This window comes from Acipenser ruthenus, chromosome 58 (assembly GCF_902713425.1).
Source record: "Acipenser ruthenus chromosome 58, fAciRut3.2 maternal haplotype, whole genome shotgun sequence".
Classification (NCBI taxonomy): Eukaryota; Metazoa; Chordata; class Actinopteri; order Acipenseriformes; family Acipenseridae; genus Acipenser; species Acipenser ruthenus.
This window is the reverse complement of record NC_081246.1, coordinates 836,498-853,020: the sequence shown is the minus strand read 5'-3', so window position 1 is coordinate 853,020 and position 16,523 is coordinate 836,498. Positions and strand designations below refer to the sequence as shown.

Below are 16,523 nucleotides of genomic sequence, written 5' to 3'. Positions count from 1 at the left end.
GTGTGATTGAAGATTTTGTAACAGCGTGAAACTCTTCCCACACTCAGTGCAGTAATAAGGTTTTTCTCCTGTGTGAATGCGCTGGTGTCTTTTAAGATTTTGTAACTGCGTGAAACTCCTCCCACACACTGTGCATTGATAAGGTTTCTCTCCTGTGTGAATGCGCTGGTGTGATTGAAGATTTCCTAACTGTGTGAATCTCTTCCCACACACAGAGCAGTGATGAGGTTTCTCTGCTGTGTGAAAGCACTGGTGGACTTCAAGCTGTGATAAATAACTGAATCTCTTCTCACAATCAGCACAGGGAAATGGAGTCCCTCCTGTAAGATTCCCTTTTGTAGCTAGAAAAAGAGACGAGACAAAGGTTATTGTACAGCATTCTTACACATTCACTCTTCTGCAGGGCTTCCCATCATAACCATGACCAACTCCTAGAGTGAACTCTGATGAGAATACAGTCAAACCTGCTTAATATCACTCCTGTTAATACCAGCCTAACTTTATTATCATCACATAGAAGTTTGCCAGGCAGAACAAGGACAAATGCTTGATAATATCCCTTTGATTATTAACACACTCCAGTTAATATCACTCACATTTACCAGTCACTGATTTATATGCAAATACTGTATTGAAATGTTTCTTCTGGTGACACTTAGCGACCCAATTTGGCATTTGGCATCACCCAGTGATGAGACATGTGATCCCAGCACCACTATAAAGCTGTGGGAGCAGCACAACTGCAAACAGTCTATCAGAAACAGGGAAAGGCAAAGATCTAACTGCATTCAGAACAGACATGATAATGGGTGCACATCTAGCAGATGCCACAGCAGCAAGGACAGTTATGTTGCAAGTTGTTGGGCAGCCTCCCTAGCTTACATCTAACACTTCAGGAGTTTAGTAACCAGTTTCTGCAAGATTAATAGTCAGCTCAATGTTTCTTGTTTTGTATAATTACCTCTAAATCCCAGTTCACCTTCAGGTGGACAATCATCACACAGGCTGGATCCCAGCTTGTTGTTCTCCTCAAGTGTACAGACATTATTTTCAGTAGGAACTTCCTCTGCGACGGGGACACATTCCTGTTCTATGAATTCCTCTTTAATAGGAACACATTCCAGTCGAGGGACCTCTTCATCTTTAACACATGTCAGCTCTGTAACCTGCTTTAGACTTGCACACCACTCCTGGTCAAAGGACTCCTCTTGTGTGTGAACTGCTTCTATCCTTGGCCCCTCCTGTGCTTCAGATTCTTTGAGATCTGTGTGAAAGCAAATTGTACAAAATGATAACTTACTTACTAGTCGGTAGGAGTGTGTGATAATACCAATATACGGGTATATTGCGATTGGCTATTGGCTATTATCTCGCAAGATAATCACTTCCCACAAGAACATGTAATGTGAGCAGTGCTAACACAAAAGGAAATATGGCAGAAGCATAGCTGCTTAAATTCTGCAAAAGAAAGTCACGTGTGGAATCATTTCCTAATAAAAAAATCTAAAAAGGATGGCTGTATCGCATCAAACATTGCGGCATGTTGTTTATACAAGGCTGAAGTAACATATGCTGGTTTTACCACCAACCTTACATGCAGTTCTGCATTTTAAAATACCGGAACGGCAATTCAAATATTGATTTTTCTAAAACAGATTATATGAATTCACGTTTTATCTGTACATTGGACTTGAGGTAACATTTAATAGGTAAAGCACGCGACTCGCATGTGACTTTCAGGCTACTCCCCCTTGATCAGTGCTGACAGACTGGAGGTTTTCCAGACAAATGTGGCTTGTTTTGAAAGCACCTAGCGGGTAAATGTTGTCTTTGGTGGTTTGGTTATTTTTTGGCTATTTTTACCAGCGCAGAACTTCAATCACCACGATCCCCTGTACAGCATATCACATCCTCCCCACGCCCCCCGCATTTTTCTGCATCCAATAAAATTACAAATTACACAAACGCTGAGTTATTTTTAACTGTCAACCTTCTGTGTTATTTGCCTTGGCTCAGGGATTGTATCAAAGTAAACCCCTCAATTATTTGTATGTGTTATACTGGAATTTGAAATGCATTTTCTATACAACTGACCCTTATACTTATTACAAAAAGTATTCTAAAATATCCATGGCTAAATGGGGGATGCATTTTCAGGGTATGTGTGGTAAAGTATATGGAAATGGGCTCCACATAACCCAGAGTCTGTACACCATGGCTTAAATACTGTAATGTTGTTGAAGCTGACACCCTGGGATCCTTCAAGAAGCTGCTTGATGAGATTCTGGGATCAATAAGCTACTAACAACCAAACGAGCAAGATGGGCTGAATGGTCTCCTCTCGTTTGTAAACTTTCTTATGTTCTTATGTTCTTAAATACTGTGATAAAATGGTGGGAAGGAAAATTTAGTCCCAGAATGCCTGACCTGAGACAGCTGTGTGTAATTTTTTTTTTTTTTTTTTTTTTTTATAAATTTAGTCGTCGCCAATTATTTTTACCCCGGTTTTCTCCCTAATTTAGCATGCCCAATTATTATCTGTATCCCCGGCTCACCGCTCGCAACCCCCCCGCCGACTCAGGAAACGGAGGCTGAAACACGCGTCCTCCGAAACGTGCTCCTTCCAAGCCGTAATTTTTCGCACTGCAGATCCACAGCAATGCTACCAGACCGGAGGACAACACAGATCTGGCGGCTCCGCTGCAGAGCCACAGGCGCCCTATCGGCCACAGGGGTCGCTGATGCACGGTGAGCCGTGGATTCCCCTGCCGACCTAAGCCCTCCCTACCCGGGCAGCGCTCAGCCAATTGTGCGCCGCCCCCTAGGAACTCTCGGTCACGGTCAGCTGTGACATAGCCTGGATTCGAACCTGCGATCTCCACGCTATAGGGCACATCCTGCGAGGAGCGCCTTTACTGGATGCGCCACTCGGGAGCCCCAGCTGTGTGTAATTTACTGTGAGAAGGTTGGTATAAAAGTCCTGAGTAAACAAGCCTGTGCGAGGGTGAGGACCTGTTCAGATCCGAGTCCTGACAAAGAGACTGTATTACTGAAATCAGTGAATTTGAATCTGTTCTTGTAACTTTATTATTGTGAATGTTTGGATTTTGTGAGTCAGCAGGTTAGCCAACTAACAGTTAGAAGAATCTAAATAGTTTAATTAGCTCTCCTAGAAGGAGGTAGGGTTTGTTTTGTTTGCTTGCTTTTCCTTAAAAGTATTAACCTAAAGGCACAAAATGCAGTATTTGACAAACAAACATAATGGTATTGCCCTGTTTAAAACTAAGGGTATTGTTGCAGGGGTGTGCAATTCATATCACCCGACGCCCGGGACAACAAGATTTGTGTGAGGGACAACAAAGTTTTACAGTTATACTTTGCCTGTCCGGCAAGTGTTTTTTTTTTTTTTCCTTTTGTCACAACGTTCAGATTTCTAAGGAGTCATGCAAGGTCCTCAAAACTCTAAACTGCGTAAGTCTTACAAATACAAATGAAAACAACATATTTAAAAAATGCGTAATGCTAAACCTCAAGCAAAAATATATACACGAGTACATATCCTTTTAATTCACATAACCCCAGTCACACACAATAACAAATATATTTAAATTAATGCAAGAATACTTTCACATTGCCTATGTTTACAGTTGGAACCCAGTGACCGCCAGCTCTAGGAAGAATATTTAACATAATAAAAATTACAAAAACCTTTACATTATTTGATCTGCAATGGTTTAATTATTTTTAATACAACTTTGCCCTGTGAAATTGAGAGGGTAACAGCCACAAGGCAAAATTATTTCTCTTTATCCATATAGGAAACCAAAACACATTGAACAAGAGTGATCTCTTCTGTTCTTCTGGGTAATGAAGTTTAGAAACCAATCCTTTAACCTTCTGCTCCGGTGAACAATCTACCTGTTTGAGGTCTGACTGACATAATGTGACTTTCCGCTTGTGTATCAAGACAAATATCTACCTAAAGTATACCATATTATACCTTTCTAAACAGCTGAGAATCTGAAGGTTATTAAGAGAATAGCGTTGTCACTATGATGAACTATACCCTAGGATTACCTAGTTTGAATGTAACAAGTTTTTAAAATGTACTTGAAAATTCACCTTTCTTTAGAAATGTCTCCATAAGTGTAATTTAGTGATCGCCTACCTGAAAACTGTAACAGTATCAGTGGTAGTCACACTCTCAGGAAGTTGGATCAGAAGGAATTTTATAAATACTGGGTGTGGTTTTAATTTTACACCATCATAGTTTGACGGGTGCATAATGTGAAGAACTTCACCACCACATGGATCTGTCAACTCATCAACATATATGTTTTTATTTCTGGTCGGTAAGCATTCTTGGTTACATGTATGTAAAGCAATTTAGTGTGCTCTCCAGTAATGCTGCGATTTAAAATCATGGTATATACAGTAATCAAAACCAAATTCTATTAAGAGGTAGCAGAAGGATAGCCATTGAAGTCTTCTAATGAGACTGGTCAAGGTTTACCAATATAGACTAGCACTTTCTTACAGTCCTTAGAAAACTCGTTTAAATCTTAATTAGACTAGGTGGGATTTACAAACACAGACCAGTACTTTCTTATAGTCTGGATAATTAATTAGACTGGTGTGCTATTAGGACAGTGGAGTCGAGTTATTAACAGCACTCATAATAAGCGCTTTAAAAGTGTCTTCATTCGAACCAAGACCTCACCAATAAAATTAACTAAGAGGTTATTTAAAGAGTTGGCATGACCAAGCAACACCATCAAAAAGATCAACCTTACCTTGAAATAATCCCTGGTTCTCGTTCCTCTGAAAGTCTTGTTCATTGCAGTCGGGGTTCATGTTTCTGAGAGGTTGTTTAATGTCTGCATCTGCAGCGTTCATGCATTCCCGCACTGCTTTCAACTCGCTCTCTGATATTTCCAATCTCAGCTTCAGACTTTCATTCTCTTTCTCCTTTCCAGCCATTTCCATTCGGAATTCAGTGAATTTGTCGCCGACAACTTTTGTGATTTGGCACAAGACGGTGTCTACAGCCGCTTTCACTGCGTGCTCGATGGTAGAGGCGAGCTCGTCTTGAAAGAACGACACGGAGACACTGACGTCCATCTTCACTGGTTTTAGTTTGGTTTTAATTTAGTATTTATTTACTGGAGAATTAACATTCATATAAAATCAGCACTTCTAGTGTGATAAAGAATGAAAACAAACAGACTCGTTTTACTTTTGCAAGGAGTAACTTTCCAGCTCCACTCGAGTTTTAAAAATAAAACAGAAAATGGACTCTGTTTTAGAACCTAATGCAGGTAAACGAACAAAATATATAAATTAATAGGATGCATTTTAACCCAACCTAATAGTTTAAACAGTAGGTGATCAAAACCTGTAAAATCAGCAACCGCAACATCCTCTCACTCCCCAGCATACCAAACAAACACTTCGATTTCCTGAAGCGAAATGATAGCGTCACTAGAGTAGGCGTGCCCGGTTGTGATCATCACATAGTCTTCTTCTTCTGGTTAATCTATAGGGCGCATCCCATCTATTATTTCAGATGATTAGCGCCCTCTATCTGTAGTCCTTTGTCTGTCTTTGTTTTACTTTATTTTTCTGTCATTTTTATTTCTTATAACTTCCCTTCTTTTCCTGTTTTCTTTATATATTTCGTCAGTATCCTTTCTCTATTCAGTCTCCCTTCCTCTTTCCCTCTTCCCAGCAAATTCTTTATATTGACTTCATATACCTCCATTTCTCTCAGCCTCCTCTCCATTTTCCTTCTCTGCTCCTCATATTTCTCACACTTTAATAAATAATGTTCTACTGTTTCAGCTACTTTACATTTTTCACACTTTCCATCTTCATGTTTCCCCAATCTTAAAAGATGTTCACTTAAATAACTATGCCCAATCCTTAACCTATCCAACGCTCTTTCCTCTTTCCTTCCCAACTCTTTGTTTACCCAACCTTTGTTCACCTCTTTCTGGATATTATGATAAAACCTTCCTTTAATGCTTTCATCCCATCTCTCCTGACATTCTTTTACTATCATGTTTTTCACATAGCCTCCCATTTCCTGCGATCCCAGAGGAATCACCACATCAATTTCCTCTCTTTTTAACCCATTTTTTGCTGCCAGATCTACCATCTCGTTGCCCAGAATGCCAGAGTGACCAGGAATCCAAACTAAAATCACTTCGATCCCCATTATTGTACATTCCTTATTGTTGCATTATTTCAACCATGATATCTCTTCTGTCATTAAACTCCCCTTTTAATGCAATAATAACTCTCAATAAATCTGAAAATATGACTGCTTTTTTAGGCTTTATTTCAGCTATTTTAACTATTGCAAATAGTATAGCTACCATTTCTGCAACAAATACCGATAAATGGTCAGATATCCTCGCTATTTTTCATCACGTATTATTGGCTGCAGGGACTCTCTTAAGCCATCTTCTTGCGAGCATGATTGGCTGGCCTGCCTGTCGAATCAAGGGCGAGACCGTGTTGAGAACAGGAGGTTATGAAACTGGATCCCGGAGTTCACCATGTGGGCTCCTATTGCTTTGTGTTTTCCTATGCAATGTCCTGTGGAGCATCTCAAATGGAGCCAGTTTCTTCCCTCTGCTTTGTACTGATGTGGTTTGTATTCCAAAGCTGCTGCTCGTGTTACGAGTGTGCGGGTCATTGTATTTAATGTTAGCCTTTAGGCGTAATTCGGGGGATGCCGTAGAGGGCGCTCTCCCGCTTTGCGCTCCTTTTTTCTTCTTATCCTATTTCCTTTTCTTTAGCCTGTCTTACCTTCCCTCCGTGGCATCCTGCCCAGTAGCGTCCGCGATCTCTTCCGGGTGGAAGCTGATCCCAGTTCAGCCTCATTTAGTATTTCCAGCCAATCGCACAATGCAGCGCTCGTCACGTCAATTATTAGGGCTTGGCCAGCACTGCTCCACGTATGTGTTATTGGCTGCCCCTCCTGTCTATCTCGCTCTCTTTTTCTACTTTAACCCAGCACTATTTCCGCTTCCTTGTCTGTGTTTGTTTTTTGTTGTTCGTTTCTTTCACTGCAAGCCGTTTCTGTGTCTGCGCTCGCAAGACAGTATCAGCTATTTTCCTACCTGCTCAGTCTGCGCCGTTCAAAACGCACCGTCATTCTCAACTTGGTCTGCGTTTTCATCAGAAAGACTGTTTCAATGTCACCGCTGCACTGCAACTGTTTTACACCGGCGCCTCACAGACCATGGTTACCACGGCAACGCCTCAGCGAGTGACTACTGGGAGTGGTAAGTTGCTACGGCGACCTGGCAGCTTTAACAGGCAATGAGAGCCTGTGCCACACGACTGCAATTTTCTGGCTCCTGCTGCAGCGCTTGCAACATGACAGCTTCAACTCGCCGAATTGTGACATCTAAATACTACAGGCTCCTCTTCTAGACCTACGTTAACTTACTTATATCATCACTAACTGTTCTAAAGCAAATGCTTAATACATAGACAAGGTTTGTAATCGCAATAACCAAATATATGCTACCCTGCTTCACTGAAGCCAATAGTTTCAATTCCAATAAAAACCTCTAGATGGCAGCATAATACCACAAGCTCTACATAATTTAAGATGATTTGCTATCGCTGCGAATCTGGCACTCTCTAAACCTTCTATCAATTCCTGCAGTTCGTTGTCTTTTTGAGGGATTCTCAGTTCCCTCCTGCCTGAACCTCTTTTTCTACATATATTAACTTGAATTTTTTTTTTTTTTTCAAATCCAAACTCCTCCCCTTGAGAACCTTGTCATGAAGCGATGCTTATCAGCTTTCTGAGATGTTAAGAATCCACCGTCACATTAATTTACAGCTTCCCTGCATCAGGCCATTCCTGCAACCTTCTTGTTCCTGGATTTGCACTTCATTTGCCCCCAACTTCATCAAGGCACTTGATATAACTTTCAAAGTCCATTTCATTCAATTTGAGCTACCAGTCACATTCGGAAACTATGTGCTACGATTATCAACATTTCAGTCAAGCGTCCTCGTATCCCGCAATGGACAATACACTCTTAGACTGCTCCTGATCAAATCAATAGGTTTTGTAGCAGCCTCCGAGCAACGCATTCCTATCCTCTCAGGTTCTGCAGCGGCCTCAGATCTATGCATTCTTCATTTCTGTCCAAAGGCAGCCCCATCGCCAACATCATCTAAAAACGCCTTAACTCTCAAATACCAATTTTCACCGCATTCAGCAGCTCTCTGCTCTCTACAGCAGGCCACTGCAGACTACTGACAGCATTCCATCGTTTAACCCTCAGATCTCTGCCCGTTCAGCAGATCTTGCCTCTACTGTTAATATCTCCTCATTACAGCAAATCTCGGCTCCCTCTTCAGATCTGCTTCTATTGCAGCATACAAAAGTGGCTTTAGTTTACTGTTCAAATCTGCAACTGCTCTCCTCCAGAGCTTCCAACGCTCCAGCTTTCCTCCAATACCTGGATCTAAGATATATATATATACACGGAGAGCTTGACTTCCTCAGCAATTTAGTCATATGTCCGCTCATCCTTTCAGATACTACAAGCTTTAATATATGGTACGAGACTGGAAATCTGTTTGATTTATGAATTAAGGAGTTCCACTATTTGGAGAATGATTGGAGTTGTGAAACCCAAATCTCTGATTTATGAGTTTACCTTTTCCATTCCAAACAGACAAGATGGTAGCAAACCACTGATCAATCCCGTATTAACTAACACAGCATCTCAGCGCTCTGCCTTAGTTTTAAAAAACATCTCAGCAGTCGATTTCATATATTTGTTCAGGTCCAGCTGCCACCTCAGCCCTCATCAAACTCTGCAACACCAACATCTGCCGTTCAACTAAATACAACACTCTCCAACCTTCTGCAATCTGCTCATCACTACATGGCCACACTCTTAGTCCCAGCGACCAAATCTTCATTTACCTGGATGGAAAACATTTACAACTTTCTGCACTCAAAATACATCCCATTCTGATTTAATGAGCAACGGATTCTAGCCTCCATCGCCCATGCAAGGGATTCTCTTCACTTAGCCCCCTCTACCGTTAAAGCCTACATCTCTGGAATTTAGTATTTCTGCCGCCTCATCTCCGTCCCTTCTTCAACACTTCTATCCATCCCATCAGTTTGCTTGACACTCGGAGAGATCCTCAAGAGCCCCCCCCCCCCTGCTGCTCCCTCCTGGCTCCCTATATCAATAGACATTCTTCACTCTTTAATATCAGAAAAAGCTGCTCTGTCTATGCAATGACCTTACCTTGGAAGTACTATGTCTAACTGCTCTTGTGAAGCACTTCCTCTGCAGGATTCCTGAAGGAACAGAGTGCACCCTGTGAACTTACCGTGACAACACCTGTGATTTACCGTTTAAAAAAAAAAAAAAAAAAAAAAAAGCAAGAGTACCAAGACATCAAGGGGAATACAATGGATAGACTCTGACCGTTAAGCCATTTTCAACCATGAGGTCTTGTGAACCATTCCACGCACCCAGATACTGGACTTTGGCCAGCTGTAGTAATTTTACTACAGAACACTACACCTTGCAGTTAAAATAAAAATAAATAAATAAAAAAAAAAATATATATATATAAAAAAATCAGGACTTCTCAGGACTTCAATACAGACAGTTACATCAAGATCCAGAAGTTCTGCAACCTGGTCCCAGGAGCAGACCCCAACCCTCGTCTCGTACTACCTTTCAGCAAAACAATATTCAACTGAATAACTCTCTCTCCGGCCTCCTTCAATCACCACGTGGATTCATGGAGAACGCTCTCGCCCCATCTACCGTTCCTCCTACTCGACTGCCTGGTCTTCATTTACTCACTTTTGCGAGTAAAAAATAAATAAATAAATAATTAAAAAAAAAAAAAAAAAAAAAAAACGGATCTCAAACCTCTTTCAACCTACAGCACCTCCTCGCCTTCATCACTCACCTCAGGCTGTCTCTATGTTTAGCCCCCTCCTCTATTTAGATGCTACCTAGCGGGCATTCAGTATCAATTTCGCCTCCAATCTTTCTCCTCTCGTCCGTTCTAGAGATAGCGGATCTCTAGAGAGAACGCTCAGAGGTATGGAGAAAAGCCTGCTCCCCTCCTCTCCATCAAGTTAATCAATCTCTACTGACCTTCTCCTTTGTCTCATCACTGCTCTCTGGCAAGGATGCTTCAACCTATTCAACGACATCGTCATGGAAACCCTGTGCCTGACCGTCGCCTTTGGATTTCTCCGCTGTGCAGAATTCTCAACTCCATCAATTTCCAACTTCCCAGCTCTAGGCCTCAAGTGCTCAGATCTCTCTCAAATCCCCGGAAACCACTTTATCCTCCTCATCAGATCTTCAAAAACGGTCCAATTAAGCCGAGGATTCAGTATCTTCTGTCAGATCCCCTCTTCGACAGCTCCAGATCTATACTTACGAGTCACTGGTTCTCATCCCGTTTATGCACCCTCTCGTCACGGATCGGACTTTCTTCTACTATTTTTCCCCCCATTCATTCTGGATCGGAGCTGCTGCCTCCGCGGCTAGCGCAGGTATCAACACTTTGATTAAGTCTATGGGGCGCTGGATCTCTTCAGCTGTGAACTTTTATATTAGATCATCCTCTGCAGACATCGCCACAGCTCATCAAGCACTTGTTAGCTTGCCCGGAGTGGGGGGCGCCCTCTCCGCCAGGCCCACCAGAGGTTTCCTCCCTGCAGGGGGGTTTTTCCTCTCCACAGTGCGGACGGCTTATAGGCATAGGTTGTCTACTAACATCTCTTGTCTTTTCTCTTTTCTTCTAGCTTTTGTTTATGTGTGCGGCTCTGCGATCTCTTTTCTATCCCACGGTGTGGTTCTTGCGGGGAGCCGGGGGTCCTCTTTTGGGGGGAAGTGAGTCTCACTCCCGGGTCGGCCTCTCGTCTCAACCACTGCCGCCCGGCTGTTCCTCGCCGGCCTGAGGGGACCCCCGGCCACATCCTATTCTTCTGCTGCTTATGCGCTAAGCCTTCCAGGCCTCAACCTTGCTGTCCCATCTCCTCTCTTCTATTTCAGGTCCAGGACCATTTCAGCCCCCTCATGCAGTAGGCCGTGCCTCCACCTGCCGAGCGGGCCCCGACCGAGGGGGGGGGGGGTTTCTCTGTTTTCGTCTCTCCTAAACGGACCCGAGACACTTTTTCCTAAGCTCTCCACGCCGCCCAGCTGCCAGCTTAGCTGCCTGAGGATGCTGCACTGAGTTGCGAAGGATCTGTCCTTTTGTCCTGTTCGTCCCCTTCCTGTCTCTTGCTCCACTAAACGCCCAGCAGCCAGAGGATGCTGCCTGACCCGTCGGGAGCGAGAGTCAGTTTGTTGTATGTTATATGTCTAAACTTTGCTCTCTCTCTCACTTTTACGTCACCCAGCAGTCGGAGGATGCTGCCTGACCTGGCGGAAAGTGTTTATATCTAATCCTTTGCTCTTCTCATGTCTCCCTCTCTACATCGCCCAGCAGCCAGAGGATGCTGCCTGACCCGACGAGAAGGGAAAACTCTTCGTCCCCCCTATCTCGTCCTGCTATCAGTATCTAACCTCAATGTTACTAAGCACCATTCCCAAACTCCAGCCCTCAATCTCGCCATCCTTCAAACTCGTCTCACTCTTAAACTCTCAAATGTCTCACCCCTCTCAAGCCTCCTAAGCAACCGGAGAAATCCTCTCATCTGGTCTCATTCTTAATATCTCACTCCCAATTTCGCCTCCTCTCAAGCCCTCGTAGGCAACCAGTGAATTAAGGATTGGATTTTTTTTTAAATACATCAGCAAAATCTGAATCGGTCAGAAACGTATTATTATTTTTATTTTCCAACAAACATATTGTAACGTTATTAAGATGGCTGCGAACAAGACAGCAATCGATCAAGTAACAGTACAGTATATCCAAACATTTTAATACATTATGTAACAAGATTAATCAATTTGATCGATTTAGTTAATATTGAAACATATTTATATCTTCAAATTAATCACAAAACGCATTCATCATAGGCATCAATTGGATTTTTAAATGAATGTTATCAAAACAAAAGTTAGTATGAAAAAGTTTCGATAAAAGAAAGAAACACGTCTGCATGTCAAAACTTCTAGTATAAACACTTCACATATACTATGCGTAGCAGTTCTGGTTTCTGATTAATTCTGCTCCCCCAAGGAAATCAGTTTCCCCTCCCAGTAATCTACCGCATTTCATTTGAAAAAAAATGTCGCGTAATCAGGCTAACAGACTAACCGTCACCCTTAAACTAACCTTAACCTTAGAAGAACAAACAAACAAACAAACTATAGACCAATAACCCTGACTTCTATTAAATGTAAACTTATGGAAACTATAATAAGATCCAAAATGGAAAATTACCTATATGGTAACAATATCCTGGGATACAGTCAGCATGGTTTTAGGAAAGGGAGATCGTGTCCAAATAACCTGCTTGATTTTTTTGAGGATGCAACATCGACAATGGATAATTGCAGAACATACGACATGGTTTATTTAGATTTCCAGAAAGCTTTTGACAAAGTCCTGCATAAAAGATTAATTCTCAAACTGAACGCAGTAGGGATTCAAGGAAATGCATGCACATGGATTAGGGAGTGGTTAACATGTAGAAAACAGAAAGCACTGATTAGTGGAGAAACCTCAAAATGGAGCGAGGTAACCAGTGTGGACACCATCCACTGCACCCTTACCATGACTTGTTATAAAGAAGTGCAGTGGACAGTGGACAAGAAAGAGAAGATGTACTTGTTTTTTAACTATGATGCAACACTATCACTACATACATTCACATGGTTCATATGTGGGTATTTAATGGTAAGATCTTCAAAGATCTTCCAACGGGAGGTGGCTATTGCTGATTAGTGCAAAGGAAATGTGTATTTCTGAATCTGGCCACACAACAACAGTAAACACAGTGATTTGCCAGTGTGAAGCCTGGATTTCATCTTGAGACACAGCGGTGTAGTTTTCTGAGAAATCTGTCTGCATTACAGCACATATACCATCAGCTGCTGCCTTTTTTGTGAAGAATCAACAACAAGTGGGACACAATCATGAAGTGGAACGAAATTTATTGGATATTTCAAACTTTTTTAACAAATAAAAAACTGAAAAATTGGGCGTGCAAAATTATTCAGCCCCCTTAAGTTAATACTTTGTAGCGCCACCTTTTGCTGCGATTACAGCTGTAAGTCGCTTGGGGTATGTCTCTATCAGTTTTGCACATCGAGAGACTGAAATTTTTGCCCATTCCTCCTTGCAAAACAGCTCGAGCTCAGTGAGGTTGGATGGAGAGCATTTGTGAACAGCAGTTTTCAGTTCTTTCCACAGATTCTCGATTGGATTCAGGTCTGGACTTTGACTTGGCCATTCTAACACCTGGATATGTTTATTTGTGAACCATTCCATTGTAGATTTTGCTTTATGTTTTGGATCATTGTCTTGTTGGAAGACAAATCTCCGTCCCAGTCTCAGGTCTTTTGCAGACTCCATCAGGTTTTCTTCCAGAATGGTCCTGTATTTGGCTCCATCCATCTTCCCATCAATTTTAACCATCTTCCCTGTCCCTGCTGAAGAAAAGCAGGCCCAAACCATGATGCTGCCACCACCATGTTTGACAGTGGGGATGGTGTGTTCAGGGTGATGAGCTGTGTTGCTTTTACGCCAAACATAACGTTTTGCATTGTTGCCAAAAAGTTCGATTTTGGTTTCATCTGACCAGAGCACCTTCTTCCACATGTTTGGTGTGTCTCCCAGGTGGCTTGTGGCAAACTGTAAACGACACTTTTTATGGATATCTTTAAGAAATGGCTTTCTTCTTGCCACTCTTCCATAAAGGCCAGATTTGTGCAGTATACGACTGATTGTTGTCCTATGGACAGAGTCTCCCACCTCAGCTGTAGATCTCTGCAGTTCATCCAGAGTGATCATGGGCCTCTTGGCTGCATCTCTGATCAGTCTTCTCCTTGTATGAGCTGAAAGTTTAGAGGGACGGCCAGGTCTTGGTAGATTTGCAGTGGTCTGATACTCCTTCCATTTCAATATTATCGCTTGCACAGTGCTCCTTGGGATGTTTAAAGCTTGGGAAATCTTTTTGTATCCAAATCCGGCTTTAAACTTCTCCACAACAGTATCTCGGACCTGCCTGGTGTGTTCCTTGTTCTTCATGATGCTCTCTGCGCTTTAAACGGACCTCTGAGACTATCACAGTGCAGGTGCATTTATACGGAGACTTGATTACGCACAGGTGGATTCTATTTATCATCATTAGTCATTTAGGTCAACATTGGATCATTCAGAGATCCTCACTGAACTTCTGGAGAGAGTTTGCTGCACTGAAAGTAAAGGGGCTGAATAATTTTGCACGCCCAATTTTTCAGTTTTTTATTTGTTAAAAAAGTTTGAAATATCCAATAAATTTCGTTCCACTTCATGATTGTGTCCCACTTGTTGTTGATTCTTCACAAAAAATTACAGTTTCATATCTTTATGTTTGAAGCCTGAAATGTGGCAAAAGGTCGCAAAGTTCAAGGGGGCCGAATACTTTCGCAAGGCACTGTATATATATATATATATATATATATATATATATATATATATATAATATATATATATATATATATTGGTGCACGGGATATAAATTGGGCTATGTAGCACGAGTGTTGTACTATGTATTTAGGCACAGGGATTGCACAATCACTTCACATGCAGATAAAGTATGTAATAATATGTGAGCATGGGGTTGTACAAATTAGTTCACATGCTGGGATTCAAGTGAATGATTAATTAGTAATTGAATCCCGGCACAACAGTATATATAGATGCACGTTTCACTCACTCGGGGTTGAGTGTTCAATAAGTAGAGAACGGGTGTGGAGATAGAGGAGAAAAATAATTCAGAAATAACAATTGCTACGTGTGCTGGCTTTTAAACAAGCATGACACTTGTTATTGTTTGTCTGTTTGTTTGGCCATTGTGCCGTTTATTTTCAGTGTTTGTGTTTTGTTAAATGTTTTTATTTTGTTAATAAAAGTGCCACATCGCTTTTCATTACCCCAGTCTTTTGTTGAATCCATTCATTTCCTGGTCTGACATCACATCCTTGTGACACAAGCCTTTCTGTTTCTCCTGATATTGCCACTGCGTTATTCCTTATTTTCTTACCCAAGGTTAAGAAAAGGAAAGTTTACAGACTACAGACTTTCTTTTGGAAGGACTTTTTGGCAAGACACAGGACACGTTTTACTGTTTTTCCAAGGGACTGTGTAGACTTGTATGCCTTGGATGGTGACCGAATACATTCTGGAGTCAAAGTGCCTGACATAGCAATTGGAGTTTGACGTTTGTGCTGGTAGCGTTTGTGCTGTTTTCCCCATGTAGCTGATTCCACCATGTGGGGGCTAGAAAAGAGAAGGAGCAGCACGGTTGCCCTCCTCCCCAACCCTGTTTTTTTATTTGGATGAATTATGATAGCATGGTAATTTGAATGCTTTGAAAAAAGGTAATAATACAGCCTGAAGCGGGTGTGTATGTGTTGAAGTGTGCATGTATATCCATTGCTACAGCACCGGTGGACCATGATGATGGAGGTCTCTTGTGTCATCTGGAAAGAGTTGCATGTTCTATGTCCTACCTGATGGTGGCAGTCTGCGGCTGCTTGTGTGGAGGTGGGAATGGTGAGTTAAGGTTGAAACCCCTAATTTCCTTGCTCTTTGTTCAACCCTAACTGTTGCATTATCGTAATTTTCTTCTTTCAGAGAAAGGTCAACAGCTGAAAGAAAACACTTTAAACCACATTAAAATGACTGGCATGATTTTCTGGTATTGTGATCTGTTTACATGGTCTCATGACTATGTGCTATGATGCCCTTTAGTGATTACAATTCATATGTTGCTTGTGCACGATATGTGATTTCTTTGCAATCTCAGCAAGCTTACTACCAGTCACATCCATAACGCTAATTTGGGCACTTACTTTCTAACCAAATATTTGGTCACATTTAGTAAGGTTCATGTGTATTACACCATTGCATGAAATTCCTGAAAGCAGGGTCCCATTTTGTAAAGCAAAAAGCAGCTTAAGTTATTTTTATTGTTGAACTTGAATTTACTCCAAACAAACAGAAATGCACACAGAAACCAAACCAAGACTGGTTCAAACTAGGTTTGAAGAGTACAGGTAATCTAAACAAGGTTATTTGGGTTTAATAAAGTGGAAAGAAACTGAAGTGAGGGAGGCGCCAAATGGGGTGGCACAAAGGGGCGAAGAAGAGAATGTAACTCAAGTAACCAAAAATATATATTGATGTACTTTTTTGTTTTTGGAAGGCTTTTGGATTTGTCTTGAGGCAACTTTCCCCTGCTTTAAATAGAGATGTAACCATTTTGCTGAAACTAATAAGACTCAGATTTCTTTATTCATACTTACACTCAGACACCTAATTCATCTTTAATCCAATTTCAAACATGT

At 41.7% G+C, this 16,523-nt stretch overlaps 2 protein-coding genes across 3 annotated transcripts in view; one reads left to right on the top strand and one right to left on the bottom strand.

Moving 5' to 3' along the window:
- Window positions 1-5,970, bottom strand: part of LOC117967217 (zinc finger and SCAN domain-containing protein 21-like) — a 29,578-nt gene extending 23,608 nt beyond the window's left edge. Inside the window, exons 1-2 of the mRNA XM_059018201.1 lie at window positions 4,794-5,970; window positions 962-1,264 (exon numbers count right to left, since the gene is read on the bottom strand). Of these exons, the coding sequence (XP_058874184.1) occupies window positions 962-1,264; window positions 4,794-5,121 (631 nt within the window). The 5' untranslated portion in view covers window positions 5,122-5,970. The remainder of the gene's footprint in view (window positions 1-961; window positions 1,265-4,793) is intronic.
- The window catches only part of LOC131724983 (E3 SUMO-protein ligase ZBED1-like), a 143,004-nt gene that overhangs the window by 38,041 nt on the left and 88,440 nt on the right, over window positions 1-16,523 (top strand). The window lies entirely within an intron of this gene.